The sequence below is a fragment of the Sciurus carolinensis genome, chromosome 2 (genome assembly GCF_902686445.1).
Source record: "Sciurus carolinensis chromosome 2, mSciCar1.2, whole genome shotgun sequence".
NCBI lineage: Eukaryota > Metazoa > Chordata > Mammalia > Rodentia > Sciuridae > Sciurus > Sciurus carolinensis.
Genome location: NC_062214.1, coordinates 29,637,016 through 29,657,809, shown reverse-complemented (window position 1 = coordinate 29,657,809; position 20,794 = coordinate 29,637,016). Strand labels below are relative to the sequence as shown.

At 47.1% G+C, this 20,794-nt stretch overlaps 1 protein-coding gene across 3 annotated transcripts in view; it reads right to left on the bottom strand.

Annotated features, from left to right (window-relative positions):
* Positions 1-5,613: 5,613 nt before the first annotated feature.
* Smox (spermine oxidase) overlaps positions 5,614-20,794 on the bottom strand; it is a 63,555-nt gene continuing 48,374 nt past the window's right edge. For 2 of the 3 annotated variants that reach the window (XM_047541199.1, XM_047541198.1), the window contains exons 2-7: positions 19,053-19,286; positions 14,910-15,136; positions 10,211-10,384; positions 9,304-10,063; positions 8,431-8,591; positions 5,614-6,094 (exon numbers count right to left, since the gene is read on the bottom strand). In XM_047541199.1, the coding sequence (XP_047397155.1) occupies positions 5,957-6,094; positions 8,431-8,591; positions 9,304-10,063; positions 10,211-10,384; positions 14,910-15,136; positions 19,053-19,260 (1,668 nt within the window). In that variant the 5' untranslated portion in view covers positions 19,261-19,286 and the 3' untranslated portion in view covers positions 5,614-5,956. Of the gene's footprint in view, positions 6,095-6,546; positions 6,637-8,430; positions 8,592-9,303; positions 10,064-10,210; positions 10,385-14,909; positions 15,137-19,052; positions 19,287-20,794 lie in introns of all 3 variants that reach the window. The other variant, XM_047541200.1, reaches the window with a different exon arrangement.

The following is a 20,794-nucleotide window of genomic DNA, read 5'->3' as shown; positions in this document are numbered from 1 at the left end:
CAGGATGCTCGGGGCAGTCTTCCCAGAGAAGTGACGGCTGCATAGAGACCTGAAGAGAGAGAGGAAGAAGGCTTGCAAATATCTGGAGAGAAGTATTCCAAGACAACAAGAATAGCCAGGGCCAGTGGAAGGAGAGCGGGGCAGGAGGTGAGAGGCAGGGGACAGATCACAGAGGGTGCTGGAGATCACTCTGTCCTAGTGTGATGGTCGTCAGTGGAACTCAGGGAGACAGCAAGGCTGGATTGATATTTTGAAAGGATCACACTGGCTGTGTGGTGAACAGGCTAAAAGGGTAGACGTGGAGGAAGGGACATCTCCTAAGAGGCTGTTGCCGCCAGCCAGAACTCAGATGCAAGCAGTCGGAGGAGCAGATTCAGGATGTTTTGTAAGGAGAGCCAGCAAGATTCACCAATGGTAAATCTAACAATCAGATGTGCAGTGTGAAAGAAAAACAGAATGAATCAAGGATGACTCAAGGTGTTTGCACAGAGTCGAATGGTGGTTCCACAAATGCTTCTCAAGTGGAGAAAAACAGAGGCAGCTGAGTCTGGGAAGGAGTAGAATAAAGAGTTTTGATTTGAACACTTTACATCCAGATCCTGTAGGCATTGCCCTGCTGTTTTGTTTGATTTGCTTCACTGTGCTTTGCTTCAGCTAGCAGGTGTGGCTCTGCATTCTTCTCCAGAAGCCCCTTCAGTGGCCCAGGCATGACTGTGGCTCGATCCAGGACTTAGGATTGTGCCCACAGGCTTTAACAAAGCAAAGGTCAAAAGAGTTGAAGGTATTGGAGAGAGACCAAGGGAAATGGTAAACCAGATGTAAAACCCCAGTCCTGGAACCAATTTGAACTAGTCAGGACTGATCACAAGCGAGAGAAACCTAACCCAAACTAATTTAAGCAAAGAAAGAACCAATAGCCCAGGGAGCCAGAAAGGACACTGAAGCCACTGATAAATAAAGTAACCACATGGCCTTGAGCTAGGGATGGACAGATTACAGCATGACCTCATGTGCTCCAGGTATGGTAATGGGGACAGTAGCAGATCTAAGACAAAAAGGAGAGGTTGAGTCCATAGTGAAATGTCGAGGGGAATACCCAATCCAATAGATCAAATTGCACAAATACTGAGTTTACAGAAATAAAATATGCCCAACACCTTCCTTTCCCTGAGATCTAGGTTTTGAACATTTCTGCAAACTCAGGGTAAACCAACCACCTCTAGAATCATGAGAAGTGAGAATGGCTTTTGTATTCCAACAGGGCGCTGACCAGCTCCTTCCTTTCTTATGTTAAATACACAACATGAATTAGATGTCCTCGTCTCCTTAACAACTCTTCCCATGTGTTGATAGTTTGATTCCCTACACAAACCAGGAGTAGCCTCAGCAAACAGCCCAGTCAGTCATTATAAGAAAACCCAGTCTCTCCTAACTCTACCATTAAGTTTGGAAGACCATTAATTATACAGGCAATTCTCAGGAATTGAGCCAGCAGCCCCTCTTATCTCACTCTGCACCACAGGGTTGTCCTTGAGCCTCTCCTACCAGGCCCTGCACAGTGACTGCTATGGAATAAATTTCAAGTGTTCCCAAAGGCCTATGCTTTGAAGGTTTGGATGCCAGCCTGTGGCACTACTGGAAGGTACTGGAACCTTTAAGTGGTGGGACCCAATGGAAGAAAGTTAGGTCATTGGGGGTATTGGGACCCCAATCCCTTCCTGTCTCTGTTTTCAGGCCACCATGAGGTGAACCTCTTCCAACATGTGTTCCCACCATAATGTACTGTGCCACCACAGTCCAAAAGCAAGAGGCCAATTGACCATGAACCAAAATCTCTACAACTATGAGCCAAAATAAACCTTTCTTCCTCTTAAGTTAATTACTCAGGCATTTTGTCCCAGCAACAGAAAGCAAAATAACAGTGACTCAAACCAGAGGCGTTTCAGTGCTATACTTGTGGGAGGGACAGGCTGCAGACAGTTCCCACAAAGTAGAAAATAACTCATTATCACATAGCAGCAAAGACAGGAAGAGATAGTGACTGAGAAGTACCCCAGGCCCTCTGATGGAACGTTTCTGAGGCTCCTACAAAGCCACAACTAAATGCTGTGACTATGGATTCCCTGATACCCAAAGCACACAAGAAACCAAGTCCACATAGAATCCAGTACAGGAAAGAACTTTTCTCTCCAGGTGACCTTCATCAAGCAATTGGGAACTATATGGCACCATTGGCAAAGGTGTTGGCCCGAGCATCCCACATTTGATAGATCCCTTTGGTTGTCAATCAATACCACATCTGCTTCAGGAAGTTAGTCACCACATGGAATACATCCTTTGTTCCTGGTGTGTCTAGCTGCTACACGCTTCTGAAGGGTTCTTGATCTTTCTTCATTCATCTGCTTGGAATCTGTTTTTCAGAGCTGTAAATCATAAATCCTACCTACACTATGCAATTATTTGATGTGGAGCAGCACACTGAAGGGCTGGTTGCTTTGGCAGTCTCTCCAGGGCCATCCCTCCCCGACCTGTCCCCACCTGTGTGTCCCAAGGGTTCCCTTGGCTTCCTCCCAGGGTTGTTCCCACTCCCATGAGATCATATCCTCTCTAAGCTATGTGGCCTTGCTCAACCACACAGGTCCTTCTGGGAACCTCAATTTCCTCTGCTGTGAAACACTCCCTGCCTCTCTCGCACATCCGCAGATACAGAGAGGATGAGGAGACACACAGAAAATGGATCTGATAAACAGTGACATTCTATATGGACTCAAGGTCCACACTTATCACTGGGTAGCCAGTGGGCATAAGTAGGTTCCTCCTCCCTTTATCTGCTCTTAGAATGCTTTGTCTCTGCCAAGAAAGAAATTAGCTAGACCAACACAGCACATTTTAGGTTGGGAGGGTGGGGAGGAAGTCTTCAGACCCCACTTTAATCTTTTAAATTGAGTCACATGATACAAAAAAATACATAAATATTCAGTATGTAACTTGCATTTTTACCAATGTGCAAAGGCATGAACTCCTGTTAATTATGCCCATCCCCATTTTCACATTGCAGGTTCTTGAACTTCATATAAAAGAAATCATCCAGTACATAGCCTTGTGTCTGGATTTTTCCATTCAACAATGAACCATGTCTTTGAGATAATCCACATTGTGGCAAACAGTCATTCATTTTATTCTATTGCTATGTAGTATTCCATTGTGTGAATGTACTACAGTTCATCCATTTTTCTGTGGGTGGACATTCAGGCTGTTTCCAGTTTCTAGTCATTATGAACTTCATTGTTATGAAAATTCTGGTACAGTTTTTGTGGGCATCTTCACTCAGATTTCTCTTGGATGGAAATCAGGTGGGGAAATGCTGGCAAGCACAAGACCAGCCTCGGTAGAATCAGTCACACAGCCTCCCAGTGAGGCTGAGCCCGTGTCCACTCTCTCTGGCAATGGTTTCAGATTGCTTTGGTGGCACCAGCCTCTTCTGTTCATCAAGTACAATACAATAGAATGAGCCTGACAGTGGGCTCAGGCAGATCTTGGTGCAAGTCCTGGTATCACTACCTACCTGAGTGACGATGGGCACACTAATTAACTGCTCTGGGACTTCACTTACCCTGGAGGATAAGTCACCCTTCCAGTCAGAGTTGGCATCCATAATAAATCAAGAGACAGTGTGCCCAGTGTTTATGATTGACTCCCTGCCAGAGGGTGACTGGCACCAAGTGAATGTTCTCCCCCTCCCTCTTACCCACACCTGACAGGCATTCACCAAAGAAACATTTCCAGCCCTCTCACTCCCATGGAGTCCTTTACAATTCCTATGCCTGTGACCCTGAGAACCTGTTTATTACTTTCCTCCCCCATATTTATGCCATGGGGCTGCTTTTGTCCATCCTGCTGCAGTTGGTAGGGAAATCCAGGAACTAGGGAGGGTGAGAGGTGGACCAGTCCCTCCCAAGGCACAGAGTTGAGGTGCCTTCTGAAAATAACTCTGGACCAGGAAGGAGATAGACCTGCTTTAACCAAAGTAAGGTCTAAATTTACATAGTCTATTTAAGTACTACTGTGAAAAGATATCCAGTGTATATTGTTAGTTTAAAAAAGCAGGGCTAGGGATATAAGCTCAGTTGGTAGAATGCTTGCCTTGCATGCACAAGGCCCTGGGTTCAATCCCCAGCACCACACACACAAAAAAGCAGAATACAGGACAGGATGAATATTTTGGCACTTTTGTATAAAAAGGAGGAAAAATTACCTTAATATTGGCATATCTAGGAACAGAAACACCTGACACTAATAGCAAGGGGATATGGAGGACAATGGTGATTCTGGAAATGTGTAAGAAGGGATGTTTCATGGGGCGCGGTGGCACATGCCTATAATACCAGTGGCTCAGGAAGTTGAGGCAGGAGGATCACAAGTTCAAGGCCAGCCTCATCAACTTAGCAAGACCCTAAATAACTCAGAAAGACCAATTTCAAAATAAAAAATAAGAAGAACTAGACAGGTCACAGTGGTATACGCCTGTAATCCCAGTGGCTTGGGAGGCTGAGACAGGAGGATCATGAGTTCAAAGCTAGCCTCAGTAATGGCAAGGCACTGAGCAACTCAGTAAGACCCTGTCTCTTAAAAAAAAAAAAAAAGTAGGGCTGGGGATGTGGCTCAGTGGTCATGTTCAATTCCCAGTACCAAATAAATAAATAAATAAATAAAAAAGAACTAAGGATGTAGCTCAGTGGTTAAGCCCTCTGGGGTTCAATCCCCAGTACGCCCACCCCCTGACACACAAAAAAACACATATTTCAATGGGTTTTGGGGGCTTGAACCCCATGAATATATTTCTCTGTTCAAAAAAATTCAATATATATACTTAAAATTTTTAAGTTATACCAGCAAATGGGTATGAATCCCTAGCAAAAATTCTATAAACACTTCTAGTGGATTAACCCAGGTATGGGGACATGTGTACAAAGGTTCATGTTATGTGTACACGTGTGAATGACGAGTGTATGTCTACACATGCATGAGAAGCATCTGCAGGAGTGTGGGTGGAGTATAAATGGGGGTACATGTGTTTCCACTCAGCAAAAAGAGAAGAAAAGCCTATCCCCACCTCCCATAAGTGGTAGGTCCTTGGAACACAGCAGATAAGTCACACTCAGGATGTCTCCCTACCCCAAAAAAATGGTCATATTATCAATGTTCCCAGAGGCTCAAAAGACACCTCTGCAAGGGCCAGATCCATCACTCTGTGACCAGCAACAGATTAACGATGAACACATCTGAGCCTGGCATGGAGCCACACTTGGGGTCCCCCCAGGGGAACTCACCTCACTCCATGCAGCTTGTTATCCAATCAAGCTCCAAGAAGTCTGGCAAAGGGCCACAAGGTCGACCTAGGTCCATCCTGAAGGAGCCAGCACTGGGCAGGGAGAGGCCTGTGTTCCTAAGGGGCCTCACTGAACAGCCACAAAACAGACTGGGGTAGGGGACACCCCCTCCAGCCAATGCAGGCACCTACCCTTCTGGGATATGTCAGGCCATGGCTCACCCCACCCACCCCCACTCAAAGGAGGTGTGATTAAAAACACACACACAGAGGCTGAGGAGAGCTGAGGAGAGAAGCTGAGGAGCACAGGAAGGGTGGCCTCTTTTATTATCCCAAAATGAAAAGTATTGAAGGCACTTGCAATAACAAGGAGGGAGGAGGGGAGGCGCGGGAAGTCAGCATCCCAGCACAGAGGTAAATCAATGGGCCCCACAGGGTCACCACCTGGTCTGGAGAAAAGGGAAAGCTATAGGGCCGGGTCTGAGGCCAGCCAGGTTATCTAGCTCTACAAAAGATAAAAATCCTACAGAGGACTGGGCAGTTAGGAGCACAAGGGGGCAAGGGGCAGGGGCTGGCAGTCACGAGTTAGTTGTTCTTTAAGAAACACGCTAGGCAGTGAGGAAGCCCTCAGGTCCCCTGCTGGAAGAGGTCTCGGTACATCTCGATGAGTCGAGCAGCCTCCCGCTGGCCAGAAAGCAGAGCACCATGGGTGGTGGAGTAGTACTTGCGGTGAGTGGCCTCACCAGAGAACAGCACCTGCATGGGCTGGGTAGGGGGAAGGGGAGGTGAGGGTGGAGGAGCAGCAGAAGCCAAAGGGCTTCTTGAATGCCCCAGAACCCTCATCCCTACTACAAATCAGAGAAGAGTGGGCAGGCATCTGAGATGCAGGTATTGCTGCTTCCACAGGATGAGGAACTATGCATCCCACCTGGTCACCTTCCCCTGTTTCTTCCCCAAACATCCAGACCTTGGTTCTTTCTGACCTGAGGCTATTAAAAGTCCAGGCTCTACAGTCTCAAATGCTCTGTGAGCCTCTCAGTAGCAAACAGGGCAAGTGGTTTAACCTCCCTAAGCCTTGATTTTTCTCATTGGCCAAATGTGTTTATACATCCTACTTCTGAGGGTGGTTACAAGGACTGAGTGAAATCATGTATCTAAGCACTTAGAACCTGGAAGAACGTAAGCATTTGATAAAGTCAGGTGGTGATTTAACAAACCTTTATGGAGCCCCTATCAGGGTCCAGGGACTGTTCTGGGCACTTGGATGATAAAAGGTGAGCAGGCTGCTGCTTTGTGGTGCTTCCATGCTGGTGGGGAAGCCAGACGTGAAACCCAATTACTAAACAGCAGTCATACATGACAATGGTAGGTGTTTGAGTGAGGTGCCAAAAGCTCAGAAAAGAGGCCTGGGGATCCCACTAATTTTCCCAGAGGATAGGACCTTTGGGCCAATTGTCAGAATATGCTGGATGAATAATTAGGCAAAGAACATTCAGAGAAAAATAAGATGGGGGCAAAAATGCACCACACATTTTTGGGGACAGTAAAATTTTTGTATAGCCAGGGATCAACTTGGAGAAAGCAGGCCCTCAGGGTGAGGTCCAGGTAAAGTTCAAGTTCTTGCATCTCAAGCCTGCATGTGTGGACTTTTTCCCAGTGCCTTTCAAAGTGCAAGTGTCAAGGCACCAGCTGTGAAGCCTGACAGAATGCAGTTTTTAATCCAGCAGCTCTGGGGGTCACTGCAGATCTGGGGGTGCTTTTCTAACAAGTTCCCAGATGAAGCTGCATCCCACCAACAAGGAACCCATAGAGGTTTTTAAACAGAAAAGGTGGTGGGAAGGATGTTGTAGCTAACACCTGTTCCCACATCCACCCTTTCTCCTCTAACTCCTCAGTAATAAAGTCCTAGTTTTTAACTGGGCCAAAGGTGATGCCAAATAAAAATGATGTGGCCCAGCCTCTCCATCATCAAGGTGTGGTCAAGTGGTAAAGTTCTGGCCAATGAAATGCAAATGCATGGTTGCTTAGAGACCCATGCCTCAGCCCCAAGGGATTTCCTTTTTTGCCTATCTGCCTTTCCTTCTCCTTCTAGCCTAAGATGCAGATGTTAAAAGCCAGAGCCTCTGCACCCCTCTTGGACGACAAGGTGATCCTGAAGATGAAAGCCAGTTGCTAATAATACTAGGTCCTGATGCTTACCTCCAGATTTCCTTTTGTGTGATGGAAGTAAACTTGTTTTGTTTAAGTCACAGTTATTTTTGTTTTATTTTGCTTTTTTACATGCACTAGTCCAGAGGCAGGTGACAAGAGGTTTGTTTTTTCACAAAGATGGCTATGGCAGTGGTAAGGGCCTCTCTGAAGACCTCTTTCCTTTCTCCCTCTGAACACAGCAGGACTGACACAGTGCACCTTGCTTGAATGAAATTTCCTGCACCAATAACTCCAAAGAATTGTTTTAAATTTAATTCTGTGGGGGTTTTAACATTTGTTATGTGTACACTTGGTTGGGAACACTAAAAATTCACTTTTGGGGAGTGAAAATATGTATTTCTTTCAGATTTACTATTTTTTTAGTGTACATGTGACATAATTTTGGGGTGAGCACTTTTCTTAATTTTATTTTCTAAAACATGGTGGGAAAACATATCCATTGAATCAGTGCTGTCTAACAAAACATTCTATGACACTGGAAAATTCTGTAGCTGCATAATTCAATATGGTAGCCCCTGGCCACATGTGGCTATTAAATTTGAAATGTGACTAATGCAACCAAGGAACTAAATTTTTAATTTATTAATTGAAATTCTGGTTGATTTAAACCAAATGTAGCTAACGGCTACCATATTAACAGAACAAAATGGCTCAGTTTTTATCAACCCAAGAAAGCATTTAAAGTTTCAATTTGATTTCATTTTTTTTCTTCCAGATGTTAAGTGCACATTGTCTTATTTCCTCTTTCATTACAGGTGCTACTCCACTGCTGCCTCACTTTAGCACCCCTTAGTGAACACTACCTGATACCCTTCCTCCACCCGGACCAGACACACACAAAATACCCACACCCCAGCTTCCAGGCCTCTCGCCAAACACATCCCACTCACCGCTGTCTTAGAGCTCTCAGTGTAGGGCAGGGGCTTAGCCAGCTTCTCCACATCTGCCCCACTTGAGCCCACCTGTGTGTATGAATAAGAACCTCGGAAGTAGGGGTTACTACCCCAGGCTGAGCGCAGGATTCGCCGAGGTTTTGGAATGTTGGGGTTCCCTGTTGGGGAGTCAGAAAAGTCAAGAGGAGGAAGAATAAGAAACAAAACTGCATACGGAAGACATCCCACAATGAACAACTCCACCCCACCTCCAGGGCTCCAGGAAGATCAGGCTGCTAGAGAAGGTACTGAGCGGGGAGAAGGAGGGAGGCAGGCCCCCTTAGCACCTCCTGGTGACTCCCAGCAAAACATTCCATCTCTTAGAGTCCTAATTTTCTTATCTTAAAAATAACTACAGGGGCTGGAAATGTAGCTCAATTGGTAGAGCACTGGCTTAGCATAAGGTGGAGGATTCAATCCCCAGCACTGAAAAAAAAAAAAATTACAAATAATCATATTTCCCCTTCTAAAGTCAGAGGTCCTGTGAAGTTCTGGGAATACGTGTAGATAATGTTTCACTAAAAGAATCAGAGAGCAAAACACAAATCCAACTCTTAAGAAGATCATGGGAAGGGAATGGGCAGTGATGTCCCAGTTTTTGCCATCAGTCCTTAGAAGGGGAAAAGACACAGTGTCCATTGAGTGTTTCACACTCTAAAGTGAGAGTGTCAGCAATTTAGGAGTCAGAGGCTGGGCTGGTGCCCGGTAGTGGCTCCCTGGGCCCACAGCTATCTCAGTTTCACAATCTGGGGAGGGGAGAGCTGCCAAGGGCCTAGCAGCAGATGCTGGCTGAGGAAGGGGCCAGGTGGGAAGGGCGGGCGGAGGGCACACCTGTGAACTGACGCAGCATCTCGGTGCAGATCTCAGCCACCGCCTCGTCATCACACTTCTCCATGACGAGGGCCTCCTCTCCACAGATCCAGCCACTCAGCACGTGGCCATAGCGCTCTGGCGGGTAGAGAACATCAAAGCCACAGATCTTGCGATACCAGAGCTCCGGCGGGTAGGTAAGGGTGCGGCTCTCCGCCTCGTCCTCCCACACGAACTGCAGGCTGTTGCACTCAGGGCCCCAGAAGGGTTCCTCAAATTCAAGGAAGATCTTGTCTGTGGTGCCGATGCCCAGGCGGTGAATGGCAGCCACCTTCTCTGTGGGCAGGCTTGGCTGGAAGAAGCTGGTGTACTGCCTCTTGAGCACGCCCAGCGACACCGTCACGATCACGTGGTCCGCCGGGATCACCTCGCAGTCTTCACACTCCACCATCACCGGCCACTGCTCATCCTCATCCCATCTGCCCCCCTGGGGACCCACTCCACTCTGACCGACCTCCCCGGTGTCGTGATTATGGTCGCCCTCGACCCGGGGCTCAATCTCAGGGCCCCGAGGGCGGGCTGAGGCCTGGTCCCAGTGAATGCAACGGACTGGTTTCCCCAACTGGATGACATGGGCGGGGATGCCCTCAGCCAGCAGCTCGACAACCCGCATGAATCCTGAGGGAATGATGTGGTGGGCACCGGGGATCTCCGTCCACTCCCCAAAGGCGCTCAGGGATACCTCGTCCATGCTGTGTGAGCTGCTCTCACAGCTCTCCACCTGTGGGAAGACCCAGAGAGAAGTCAATGACACCAGAGCCAGGCCAGGCAGGGAACAAGAACTCAGAGCAGCACAGCCCTCCTCAGACCCAGGCTCCCCAGAATCAGTCTTCTTCACTCTGACACCTGTACTTGATAGCGAAGATACCTTCAGGTACTGCTGGATCATGGCAAGCTTCAGGCGCTTGGTGGCCTCCGGGTCGTCAGGGTCATCCCTGATGCGATTGCGCACCTCCTCCCGGGTGAACACCCCCACGCTGTTTTGACTCTCAGCGTTGACTGGTTTACCATGCCGGAAGAACTCCTGGGTCAAGTTATAGACCTGCCAGAGAGACCCCAAGAAACTCACACTCCCTCATTGTACCTCCATCCCAAATGGAAGGGGCCCAACTCCAAAGTCATAGCTACCAGGAGGTTCCCTGGATGTGCTGAGCTCTTGGCCTCTGCATGAGGTAGCACCCAGCTAAGCAGGCTGGGATGGCAGGCTGCCCTAGGCAGCCAGCATCCTCCCCTCAGAGAGGTGGCATGGATTCAGAGGCTGTGACTGAGGTTTTGCTTGGAATTGAAACATTTGGCACCTGTACAGTCTGGGGGAAAGACCCCTTCAGAGGCTCTGTACAGGTCTACAAGGGCTCCACATCCCACTAAGAAACAGGTCTGCATACACCCTCCTTTTCCAAGAACCAAATGCATAACACCTTCCCTGTCCCCCGTCCCAGCATTTCTGTTCTGCCCTTTCCCAAGAAAGCAGCCTGCAGCTGTGGCTTGGCCAGTGTGGCAGAGGAGAGGAGCAGAGGGACCCTGAGATCTGATCACTCCGAGATGCCTCCTTCACCTTGCTCAGACCCACACAAAGCATGCCGTTTGTTTGGGTCTCAGATACATGTGAAAAAAAGAGGCAATGCGGAGGGGAGAGATGAACACGGAAGGGACATCTCAAGGAAGCCCCAGCACACCAAGGAATGGAAATCATTTTGTGGGCACATTTCAGCAAGAACTCCAACCCACATCTCAGCAATAGTGACAATCAGTCCCTTAGAACAGAGTCCTTCTGCTCATCCCCTGCCTGTCTGATATATAACCTCCACAAAACACTGGGCAGTTTTAGGGAGCTAAAGAAGTAAGCCATCCCTGGGCAGGTCCCAACATTCACTCAACACACATTTATTAGGCTCCATGTCAGACACAGGTTGTAATGGTGAGCAAGAAAGAGTCCCAGCCCCTGCCCACTCAAATTATAGAGACATTCCATGACAGCTGTTCTTATAGGACATGCTGTGATAGAAAATTACCCAGGTGTTGTGAGATCAACCCAGCCCTGAATAGTTGAGAGATAGGCAGGTGGGCATTGGGAAAGAAAAGCAAAGTGCTTTAGGCACAGGGAAGAACACAGCCAGAGAGGGACAGGGAGCCAGGGGGAGGGATGGAGATGCACTCAGGAACCTTACTGTGGATTAATCTTGCCAGAGGGAGCAATAAGGAGAGAGACTGTTCAAGAGATGACTCTGGAAAGACAGGCAGGGACTGGGACATCAAGGACTAAGACTTAATCCAAAACCCTGGAATCACGAAAGTCTGTGAGCAGCAATGTCATAATCCCCCACCCACTATTGTCATTCCCAGGACACTGGCAAATGTGGGCTCCTAGCTGAACATCTGCAGCTGAGTTGATTAGTGGTGTGTTTCCTTTCCTAAAGTGAGTTCAGATTCGGTCAGCATATATCTGTGGGAACAATGTCTGCCCTGCACCCCAGCCCTGGGACAGGCCCTGGGACCACTGAGTCAAGGGAGGTGGCAAAGCTTACTAATGTCACCACTCCCCTCCCCCACCATTCCACTCAAGGGAAAGGCCTGCACACAAGATAGAAACATGAATTAAACATGTCTCCTAAGTATAACTTATACAGAAGAAAATGAGTTAAATTGTTGTTCATTTGTCCTCCCTGCAGTCACAAGATACTGGGTGTTTGGCCTTAAGTGGAGTCCTCAGAAAATTCCTCATGGAGTCCTCAGCAAATTCCTCACATTGAATTACTGCCAAGGAGTCAGGCTCTCAACTGCCTCCTCCTCCCTGGGGTTCTTCCTTGAGTGATTAGCAACATGGTAGCCAGTCCTTAGCTCATGTTGACTAGTGGCCAAAACCCAACTGAAGACTAACAAATGTTGCCTGTCTATATGATTCTTTGTATCAACCACTGAGGAAGACAGCTTTAACTTAAACACAAAATAAGAGTTTGTCATGTGGGTAGTCTCCCCCAACCCCATTATTAAATAATGGTTTCTTGATATGACCCTGAGAAATGGGACATATATCAATGGTAGCTAATACTATTGACCCACTCGGCTTTTTTTTTGATACCACTGAACCACATCCTCAGCTCTTTTTATTTTTTTATTTTGAAACAGGTTCTCACTAATTTGCTTTGGGCCTCACTAAATTGCTGAGACTGGCTTTGAACTTGAGCTCCTCCTGCCTCAGCCTCCCAAGCTATTGCAATTGCAGGTATGCACCACCATGCCCAGCTACCTCAATTCTAATTAAGCACTTTTCACTGGGATCTCATTTAATTCCTTAAGACACTATGAAGTAGGTACAACCATGTCCTTTTTACAGATAAGAAAAATAAAGATCAGAGAGGTTCAGGCATGATGGCACATGCCTGTAATCCCAGTGGTTTAGGAGGCTGAGGCAGGAGGATCTCAAGTTCAAAGTCAGTCTCAGCAAAAGTGTGAGGCCCTAAGCAACTCAGCAAGACCTTATCTCAAAATAAAATATAAAAAAGGTATTGGGATGTGGCCCAATTGTTAAATCCCCCTGGGTTCAATCCCCACTAAAAAAAAAAATTGATCATCTTCCCCCAGAGACTAAGCTCTATATGATTCTACTGCACAAATTTGTTCATTTGTTTAAAAATATAATACATTCAAATAAGCAGCCCTTCAAAGTCATCATGTTTGGAGGCTGCCTATTTTATAGAACCATCCTCAGGCAGATCATCACAAGCTGAGACCACATCTCCTCAGAATGGCCTCTAGCAATGGTTAACAGGTACGCAAGGAAATCCTAGCCTCAGGGTTAGGCCTCCTCCTTCAGACCCAAAGCATCACCACACAGATTGATAAATTGATAACCTACTTTATCTACCATATTTTCCACAACTCATACCCTTGACTTTCAAAACTCAAATGGATCACAGAAGTTGATTATGATTTTTTTTTTTTTTTTTTTTCGGTACTGGTAATTGAACCCAGAGGCACTTTACCACTGAGCCACATCCCTGGCCCTTTTTATTTTTTTATTTTGAGACAAAGTCTCACTAAGTTGCTTAGGGCCTTGCTAAATTGCTAAGGCTGACTTCACATTTGCAGTCCTCCTGCCTCAGCCTCCCAAACTGCTGGGATTACAGACGTGCACCACCACGCCCAGCAGATGATCTACTTTTAAAAGAGCAAGGGTCAGGGATGTAGCTCAGTGGTAAAGCATGTGTCTAGGATGTGCTAGTCTCCAGGCTCAATCCCCAGTGCAGGGGGGAAAATAATAATAAGTCATGGTCCTGAAAGTCATTCTCAAGATGCATCCAAGAGAATCAACATGTATCCCATTTGTTTACAATAAAAATAAATTAAAAAAAAAAAGATGCATCCATGCTTGAAGCATTCTCAAGAGCCTGGGAATCAGGGTGCAGACCAGGAAGGTCTATTTTGAGGAATACTAGTCCTTATCTGATCACTAATAATTCAACCTCTCTGCATTGAGTGTAAACACATAATACCACGTAACTGCACACAACATACCCTGCCAGTGCCTACAGAGAAAACTGTGTGTGTCCCTGTCCTCCACACAGCAGGGACTTCCAAAGCAAGAGATTAGAAAATGTACAGCAGGTGCTTGCTGGCCCATTTGCTGTCCTGGATGGAGTAAAAAGGGTCATTACATTACAAATGACAGGCTATCAGAAAACAAGGTCTATACATTACCTTGCCTGTTCAGTGCAGTTCACAGCACCACTGAAAGATACTAAGAACATTAACAATTTTTTTAAAACCTGAATAATTCAAGGATGTATGCCATTGCTACTTCTAACATCGGACTGAGATACTAACCAGTGCAATGAAGTAAGAAAAATATTCTGAGGCTATGCACCCAGTACAGTAATCACTAGACACGGTAACAACTTAAAATTAAATATTTTGCTTCTCAGTTATAACAGCTACATTTCAAGTGCTCAAAAGCCATATGTGGCTAGTGACTACCATATTTGATAGTGTAGATCTGAAATACATCCATCACTGTGAAATGTTCTATTAGACAACACTAATCTAAGGATTACAAAGGGAAAAGACAAAATTCTCATTTTCATGTAGTACCTAAAATTCCAAAATATTCATAGAATATAAACTAGTATATTAATAGTTACATTATAGAATACAAATTAGTATATTAGTAAATACATTAGAATTAAAATTCATCAAGGAAGTTAAAATCAATACATAAAAATCAGTTCTACTGTGTACTGGGAATAATTAGAAAATAAAGTTTTAAAAAACTGTAAGTTTTTAAAGTATCCAAAAACCAACCACAGCAAACACCACCACCCAAGCATCTACTAATAAAACTAACAAAAGATGTTTAAGGCCATTTTGGAGAAATATTTAATCATATGCATCAATAATGACTTGCCTAGTACCTCTCCACTAATTACTTACATTTTATTCTCAAACTGTCCTGCCTCTCCAAAGATAGGGCCCAAGGTGTGCAAAGACACACGACCAGGATCACAGAAGACCCCAGCAGGTCTCCAACTCCTCCCACACTCCCCATGCCCTATTGCCTGCCCAACCCTCACCTCGTTGTATAAATCGCTGAATTCCTCAACCACGTCCTTGGGGATCCTGCGGCCGTGGTTGGTAAGGTAGCAGGCCACCCCATTCTTGGAGTAGAGGCTGATACGGCCCACACTGCGCTCTCCATCAGTTGTCTCTTCCAAGAGGCCATTGGCTTCTGCTAGATGATAGATAGGATTCCCCTGGGAGCCATGGATCCAGGTAGCTCCCAGCTCAAAGGTGGCGTGTCCTAATGGTGACAACAAAAGGCCCTTAGAGGGACAGGGATTTCTTCAGAGAGGGCCTGAACACTTCCTCCTCTTCTTCCTCCAAGAGAAATCTCCCAACCCCCAAAGCAGGACAAGAAAGGGCTCAGAGTCCCCCTTTGAAAACCAACCAAAGACTTCAGGGAAAAGTTCCCAGTGAAACCCACTTTACAGGTAAGAGAAGAGCCACCCTGAATGATTCAGGGTTGGACCTGTTAGAAGGAAGGCTCTCATTTTTCCAAAATAACACCAGATTCCAGACCCCCTTCCTCCCGGGTGCCTCCCTACTCGGAAGGAATACCATGAGTTTCTGGGCACAGTAAAGCACCAAGATCCTCATCCAGCTGTATTTCAACCTCTCAATACCACCATCACCCCAGAGTCTAAGCCCTTCTCCCAGACACAAAACAGACCCTTCCCAAGGGGGTCTAGGGCAGAGACAGGGCCAACATTCCAGTTTGGAAGAATCCTCCCCCGGAGAAATCTAAAACATACCTCCAGGGAAAAACAAGCCTTCTAATCCTTTAGCACAGTGGGTAGACCCTGAGAATCTATTTGATGTGGGTGGGTGGGGTCATTCCTGGGTCCAAGTTGGGACAGGTCTGGGAAATGGTTCCATTTTTTTCCCCAGTCAAGGTACTAGACCCTCTAAGACAATCTGCCTCTGTGCCTGAGCCTCAGTTTCCACTTCTGATGCTTCAAGGACCATGGCACATTCATTTCCTTCCCTGCCTAGTTCCCAGAGAAGTTGAAACAATACAAAGAGAAAAGACAGAAACATCTTTGGTGTTTTGTTTTTGCAGGCTAGTTCAAGATATGTATGGTAAATTTCTTGCCAAGATGATCACAATAATCCATCCTCTCCTTCTGCACACACCCCTTGGCAATGTGCCTTTGCCATTTCTCCCATCAAGAGGTGGAGCCCTTTTCCCCTCTCCTGGAATCTGGGCTGGACTCATGCCTTGCTTTCATTAGTAGAATATGTTGAAAGTGATATTTGTGGCTTCAGAGCCCAGGCCTCAAGGGACCTCGTGGCTTCTACTCTCACCCTCTAGAATGTGACAACCACCAGGGAGAAGAAAACAGACTTATCATACTGGAGACACATGCCCAAACCAAAAACCTATGCCAACCACCAGGCATGTGGGTGAGGCCATCTTAGACATCTTAACCAACCCCCGATTAAGCTGCCAGATAACTGTAGCCATATGGGGGAACTAAGGCAAGTCCAGCAAAAGACCTACTTACCAGAGTCCTGCCAACATTTCCAACCTGCAGAATTTGAGCAAATAAAATGATGCTGCTTTAAGTCATTACATTTTGGGGCATTTTGTTATATGGCAATAGCTATCCAATACATTCTAACAAACAGCAGTATTACTCCTCACCCTAAGAACTAGGCATGTACTCCTCTTTTTCATGTCTCCTCTTTCCTTGGTTGCTTCTAATTAAATCAGCAGTTACTAAAAATAGACTTGTACACATGGACATGCCAAAAACAAGAGAAAACACAACCTCATACAGCTAACAAAACAGAATTTCCTGGTGTCTCTGGAAGAGGCAGGAATGTATGGTTCCCTTTGACCAAGAAAAGTGGTCAGACTGAAGAGCACCAATAGCTGAAAACCAAGCGCCCTGCCTGCAAAGAGGTACCTGGTGATCACTAAGGCCATTCTATTACTTCCTCCAGAGCCTTAGGTTTTGGGCTCCCCCACCTGTCTGGTCTGCTGTGAGTTCCCAATAGAAGAGGAAAGCTACCAGCACTCTGAGGAGGGACCTGAACCCTTCCTAGGACACAGTAGGGAGTTACAAGTCACACCATCCACTGTGCAGTCCTGACACAGGGCACCTTTCCTGCCTCCAGATACTCATCGAAAGCAGGAAGAGATGAGAAGTTCAAGGTCAGTGTTCCACCTCTATCCCCAAGCTTTGCACAGAGCAAGCCCCCAGTTGAGGATGTTGCCTGCCCTCTCCCACCTGCCCTTTCTGTTTCTGTCATCCTTGTCTCTATCATCCATGCATCCAAAGGGCACCAGACATCATTTCCATGCCAACCTCACAGACATTTAGTGTCCTGGGAACCTCTGGCCCTCAATCCCTGCTCTCACCACTGACAAGTTCACAGCTACCAATTCCCACTGTGGCAGGTCCAGCTGCAGCTAGGTTTTCAGGCCTGCACATCTGTGCACACACAACAGTCACACACATCCCTTGCTCTAACACATGCTCCCCCTTCCTGGCAAGGTGCCAGCTCCATCTTCTCACGTTCATCATTCCATACATACTGCCCCTCCTTCTTCTCTCTACCTGCCCCACGGGGCCTCCCTCCCCACAGAAAGCCTTCCCACCCAAGCATCCTCTCAGCCTCCCGCACCCCATCTCTACTGTAGTGCCACCTTGTGCCAGCACTTTTCTGTATGAGTGTGAATTCACACATCATGATTGAGAGCTAGCCCCAGGCAACAAGAAGGTGGGTGAGCGGAGGTGGGAGGGGATTTGGGGCCCCTTTGTAGGTAAGATGCAGGTCTTGAGATTGTCTGAGAGGATGATCCGTTTGGATTACAGATAAGGAGGACTCGTTAGCATGGTCATGTCTCAGCTCTCAGCTACCATGACTGGGTCATTTGTCTTCTTGTTTTCTGTTTCTGTGTCAGACGCTGAACATCTCATCCAGACTGGGAAATCAGATTGGAACTGCCTTCCCCAAGGCTCCCAGCCAGCCAGCCAATCAGATGTTAGCAAAGAGTCCCAGAGCTTCCATGGGCTGTCCCAGGTTTAGAAGTCCTTTAGATGGTACTCTCATCCTCACTGCCAGCAGACACTACAGTGTGTGCCAGGGGAGGAGGTATGAAACTTTACATGTGCCTTCCAGGCACCGCTCTAGGGAAAGACTATTAACTCTGTCTTCTACAAGAAGAGAGGGTCCCCGGGTATCCTCAACCTCTGCTGGTTATAAGCCTGACGACCTCCCTTCTGAGCAAGTGAGCACACAGGCTCTGCTTGTCCTTGCCAGCTAGGGTGGCAGAGACATAAACACACACAAAATCCTCTAGAGGGTTTATGCCATCCACAGACTGCAGGCCACCACGTGTGCTCTCAGTGGGTCATCTTCACGGTCCCAACCCACTTAACCCTGCACTGGTCAGACCTCCACAATGACTGGGAAGCCCTGACCTCCAGCCGCATTTCTGTAGGACACCTGGCAAAATCTGCCCACTCCAGAATCAAATCTTTTACTTGGCTGCTTCCTCCAAGGTCGTCATTATCTGCAACCTGAATAGATCTTCTTCACAGACAATCCTAAGACCCACACATCATCCACAAGTATGAAGGGAAGGCCCCAGATCCCTTCCACTTCTGCTAACCTAAGTTTCTACTGCCCTAGGACTAGCTCTCTTAGTTACAATACACTAATTCATACTCAGAAGTTAATGACTGGGCTGGAGTTGTGGCTCAGTGGTAGAGCACTATCTTACATGTGTGAGGCACTGGGCTCGATCCTCAGCACCCAAATAAATAAATAAATAAATATATTGTGTCCATTTAAAATTAAAAAAAAAAAAAAACAGTTAATGACTAATAGAAAGTTGAAGAATTCTTCCTGCTGCATAGCAACTAGCCCACCCAGTACCAAGCAAATTTGCTTCTGGATGTCCCCTTCCCCCTGAACACTGTGAATCCTAGCACCAAGCTAGCATTCTTCAAAAATACAGGTTAGAACCCCACCTTCTCCCCCTCTGTGAAGGACACAAAGGAAACTTCTAGAAAATACTGACAGGTTACATGAAGAAACGGTTATCCCAAGGAAGGAGCTAAAATAATGAGATTTCAGGCAGGGCCACGGGTTAGAAAACAAAATGTGACCCAGGGAGGTGCTGCTCTGGGGTAGGTAATGCTTACCAAGTTTCACACTCTGCACGCGGCCTCCAATGCGGCTGGAAGCCTCAAGCACAGTGACATCTGTGAAGCCCTGCTCCAGAAGTGCTTTGGCTGCAGCCAGGCCAGCCAAGCCAGCGCCGATCACCACCACACGAGGCTGTCCCCTTCTCCGAAGGCCACGACTGAGAGGGTCATCCGCACTGTCGCCACTGGATTCACAACTTTGCATACCGTCCGCACTCACCTTCTAGGAACCTAGGGGGAGGGGTGTCACAGCTCAGCTGCCCCAAGGGACACTCACAGGCTCCCATCACACTCTGCTTCCAGAGGGCACTGAATCTTACCCTCCCTCTCTGAAGACCTGGACAAGAAGAGTGACCTCTAAAGGATGCATGGAGGGAAGAAGAGGTAAATATAGGAAGGAGGAAGAGAGGAAGTAAAGAATAGAAGGGAAGGATGCATTTGGGGTTCCCACCAGGAAATGGAGCCCACCCTAAGTCCCTGACATCCATCAATTTCATCCCAAATTTGTTAGTGCCTCTTTCCTATTCACAGGCTCCCAAAGCGGAGGCAAGTGACGGCCAGTGAGGAGATGATCAAAAAAGCCAAAATCAAGAGACATTTATCATGAGCTGTCGATCCTGAACTAGCCAGCCAAAAATGGCTGCTGTGGTCCAGGATGTGCCAACCCCGGGATACTCACACCAACCCTAGAAAGCTCACACCAATCCCAGGATGCTCACACCAACCCCAGGATGCTCACACCAATCCCAGGATGCTCACACCAACCCCAAAAAGCTCACATCAACCCCAAAAGGCTCACATCAACTCCTGGAGGCACACACTAACCCCAGGATACTCACCCCATACCAAGGATATTTGCATAGGCCCCGAGATACTTGCATAGATTGCAGGATGCTCACACCAACCCCAGAATGCTGACACGAACCCCTGGATGCTCACACCAACCCCAGAATGCTGACACCAACCCCTGGATGCTCACACATACCCAAGGATATTTGCACAGGCCCCGAGATACTTGCACGGACTGCAGGATGCTCACACCAAGTCTAGGATATTTGCACATACAAGGATAGACACTGCTTTCCCTCCCTTGCCTGACTCTTGCCTGGTATGTGTGTGTCCTCTCTCTCTCTCTCTCTCACCCCTTCTCTACTCCTCTAGGCTTTCTGTTGGTCTTTCACAGTCTCAATGAGGTGGCAATTTGGTGGGAAGGACAAAGACCCACCCTCCCCCCCGAGAAAGTGCCACGAGGCTGGTGTCCATCAAGCCTCTGCTATTCCGGGTAAATTTTTTTTTGCCCAGCCACCCAGCCCCTTGGTCACCACAAAGCAGCAAGGAGCCCAGGAAACAGAGGACCATGAGGACCCGTGGCACCAGAGGCCAGACATCAAATTGACAGTTACACTAAGCCAGCTCGCTCAGAGACGCCAGACTAGAGGAGCTGATGCTGGGAGGCTAAGAGGGTGTTTGAATCTGCACCAGAAGACACAGCTTCTCCATTCCCAGAATGATCGAGAGGGTTTGGAGGTGTCCATGGACAATACTCTTCAGTCCTGATCCTGTCTCTGTTCTTTCCTTGACCCAAACAATTTCTATTCCAGTTGCCTTCACTGAGCTTTGATAACAGAAGTTGCAGAATCTAATAGTATCCAGAATCTAACAGGGGAATAAACTCAAGTATAGGAAGCTGTCTGCAATTACAATACAAATAAAAAACTGTCACCCACACCTAAGAGCTG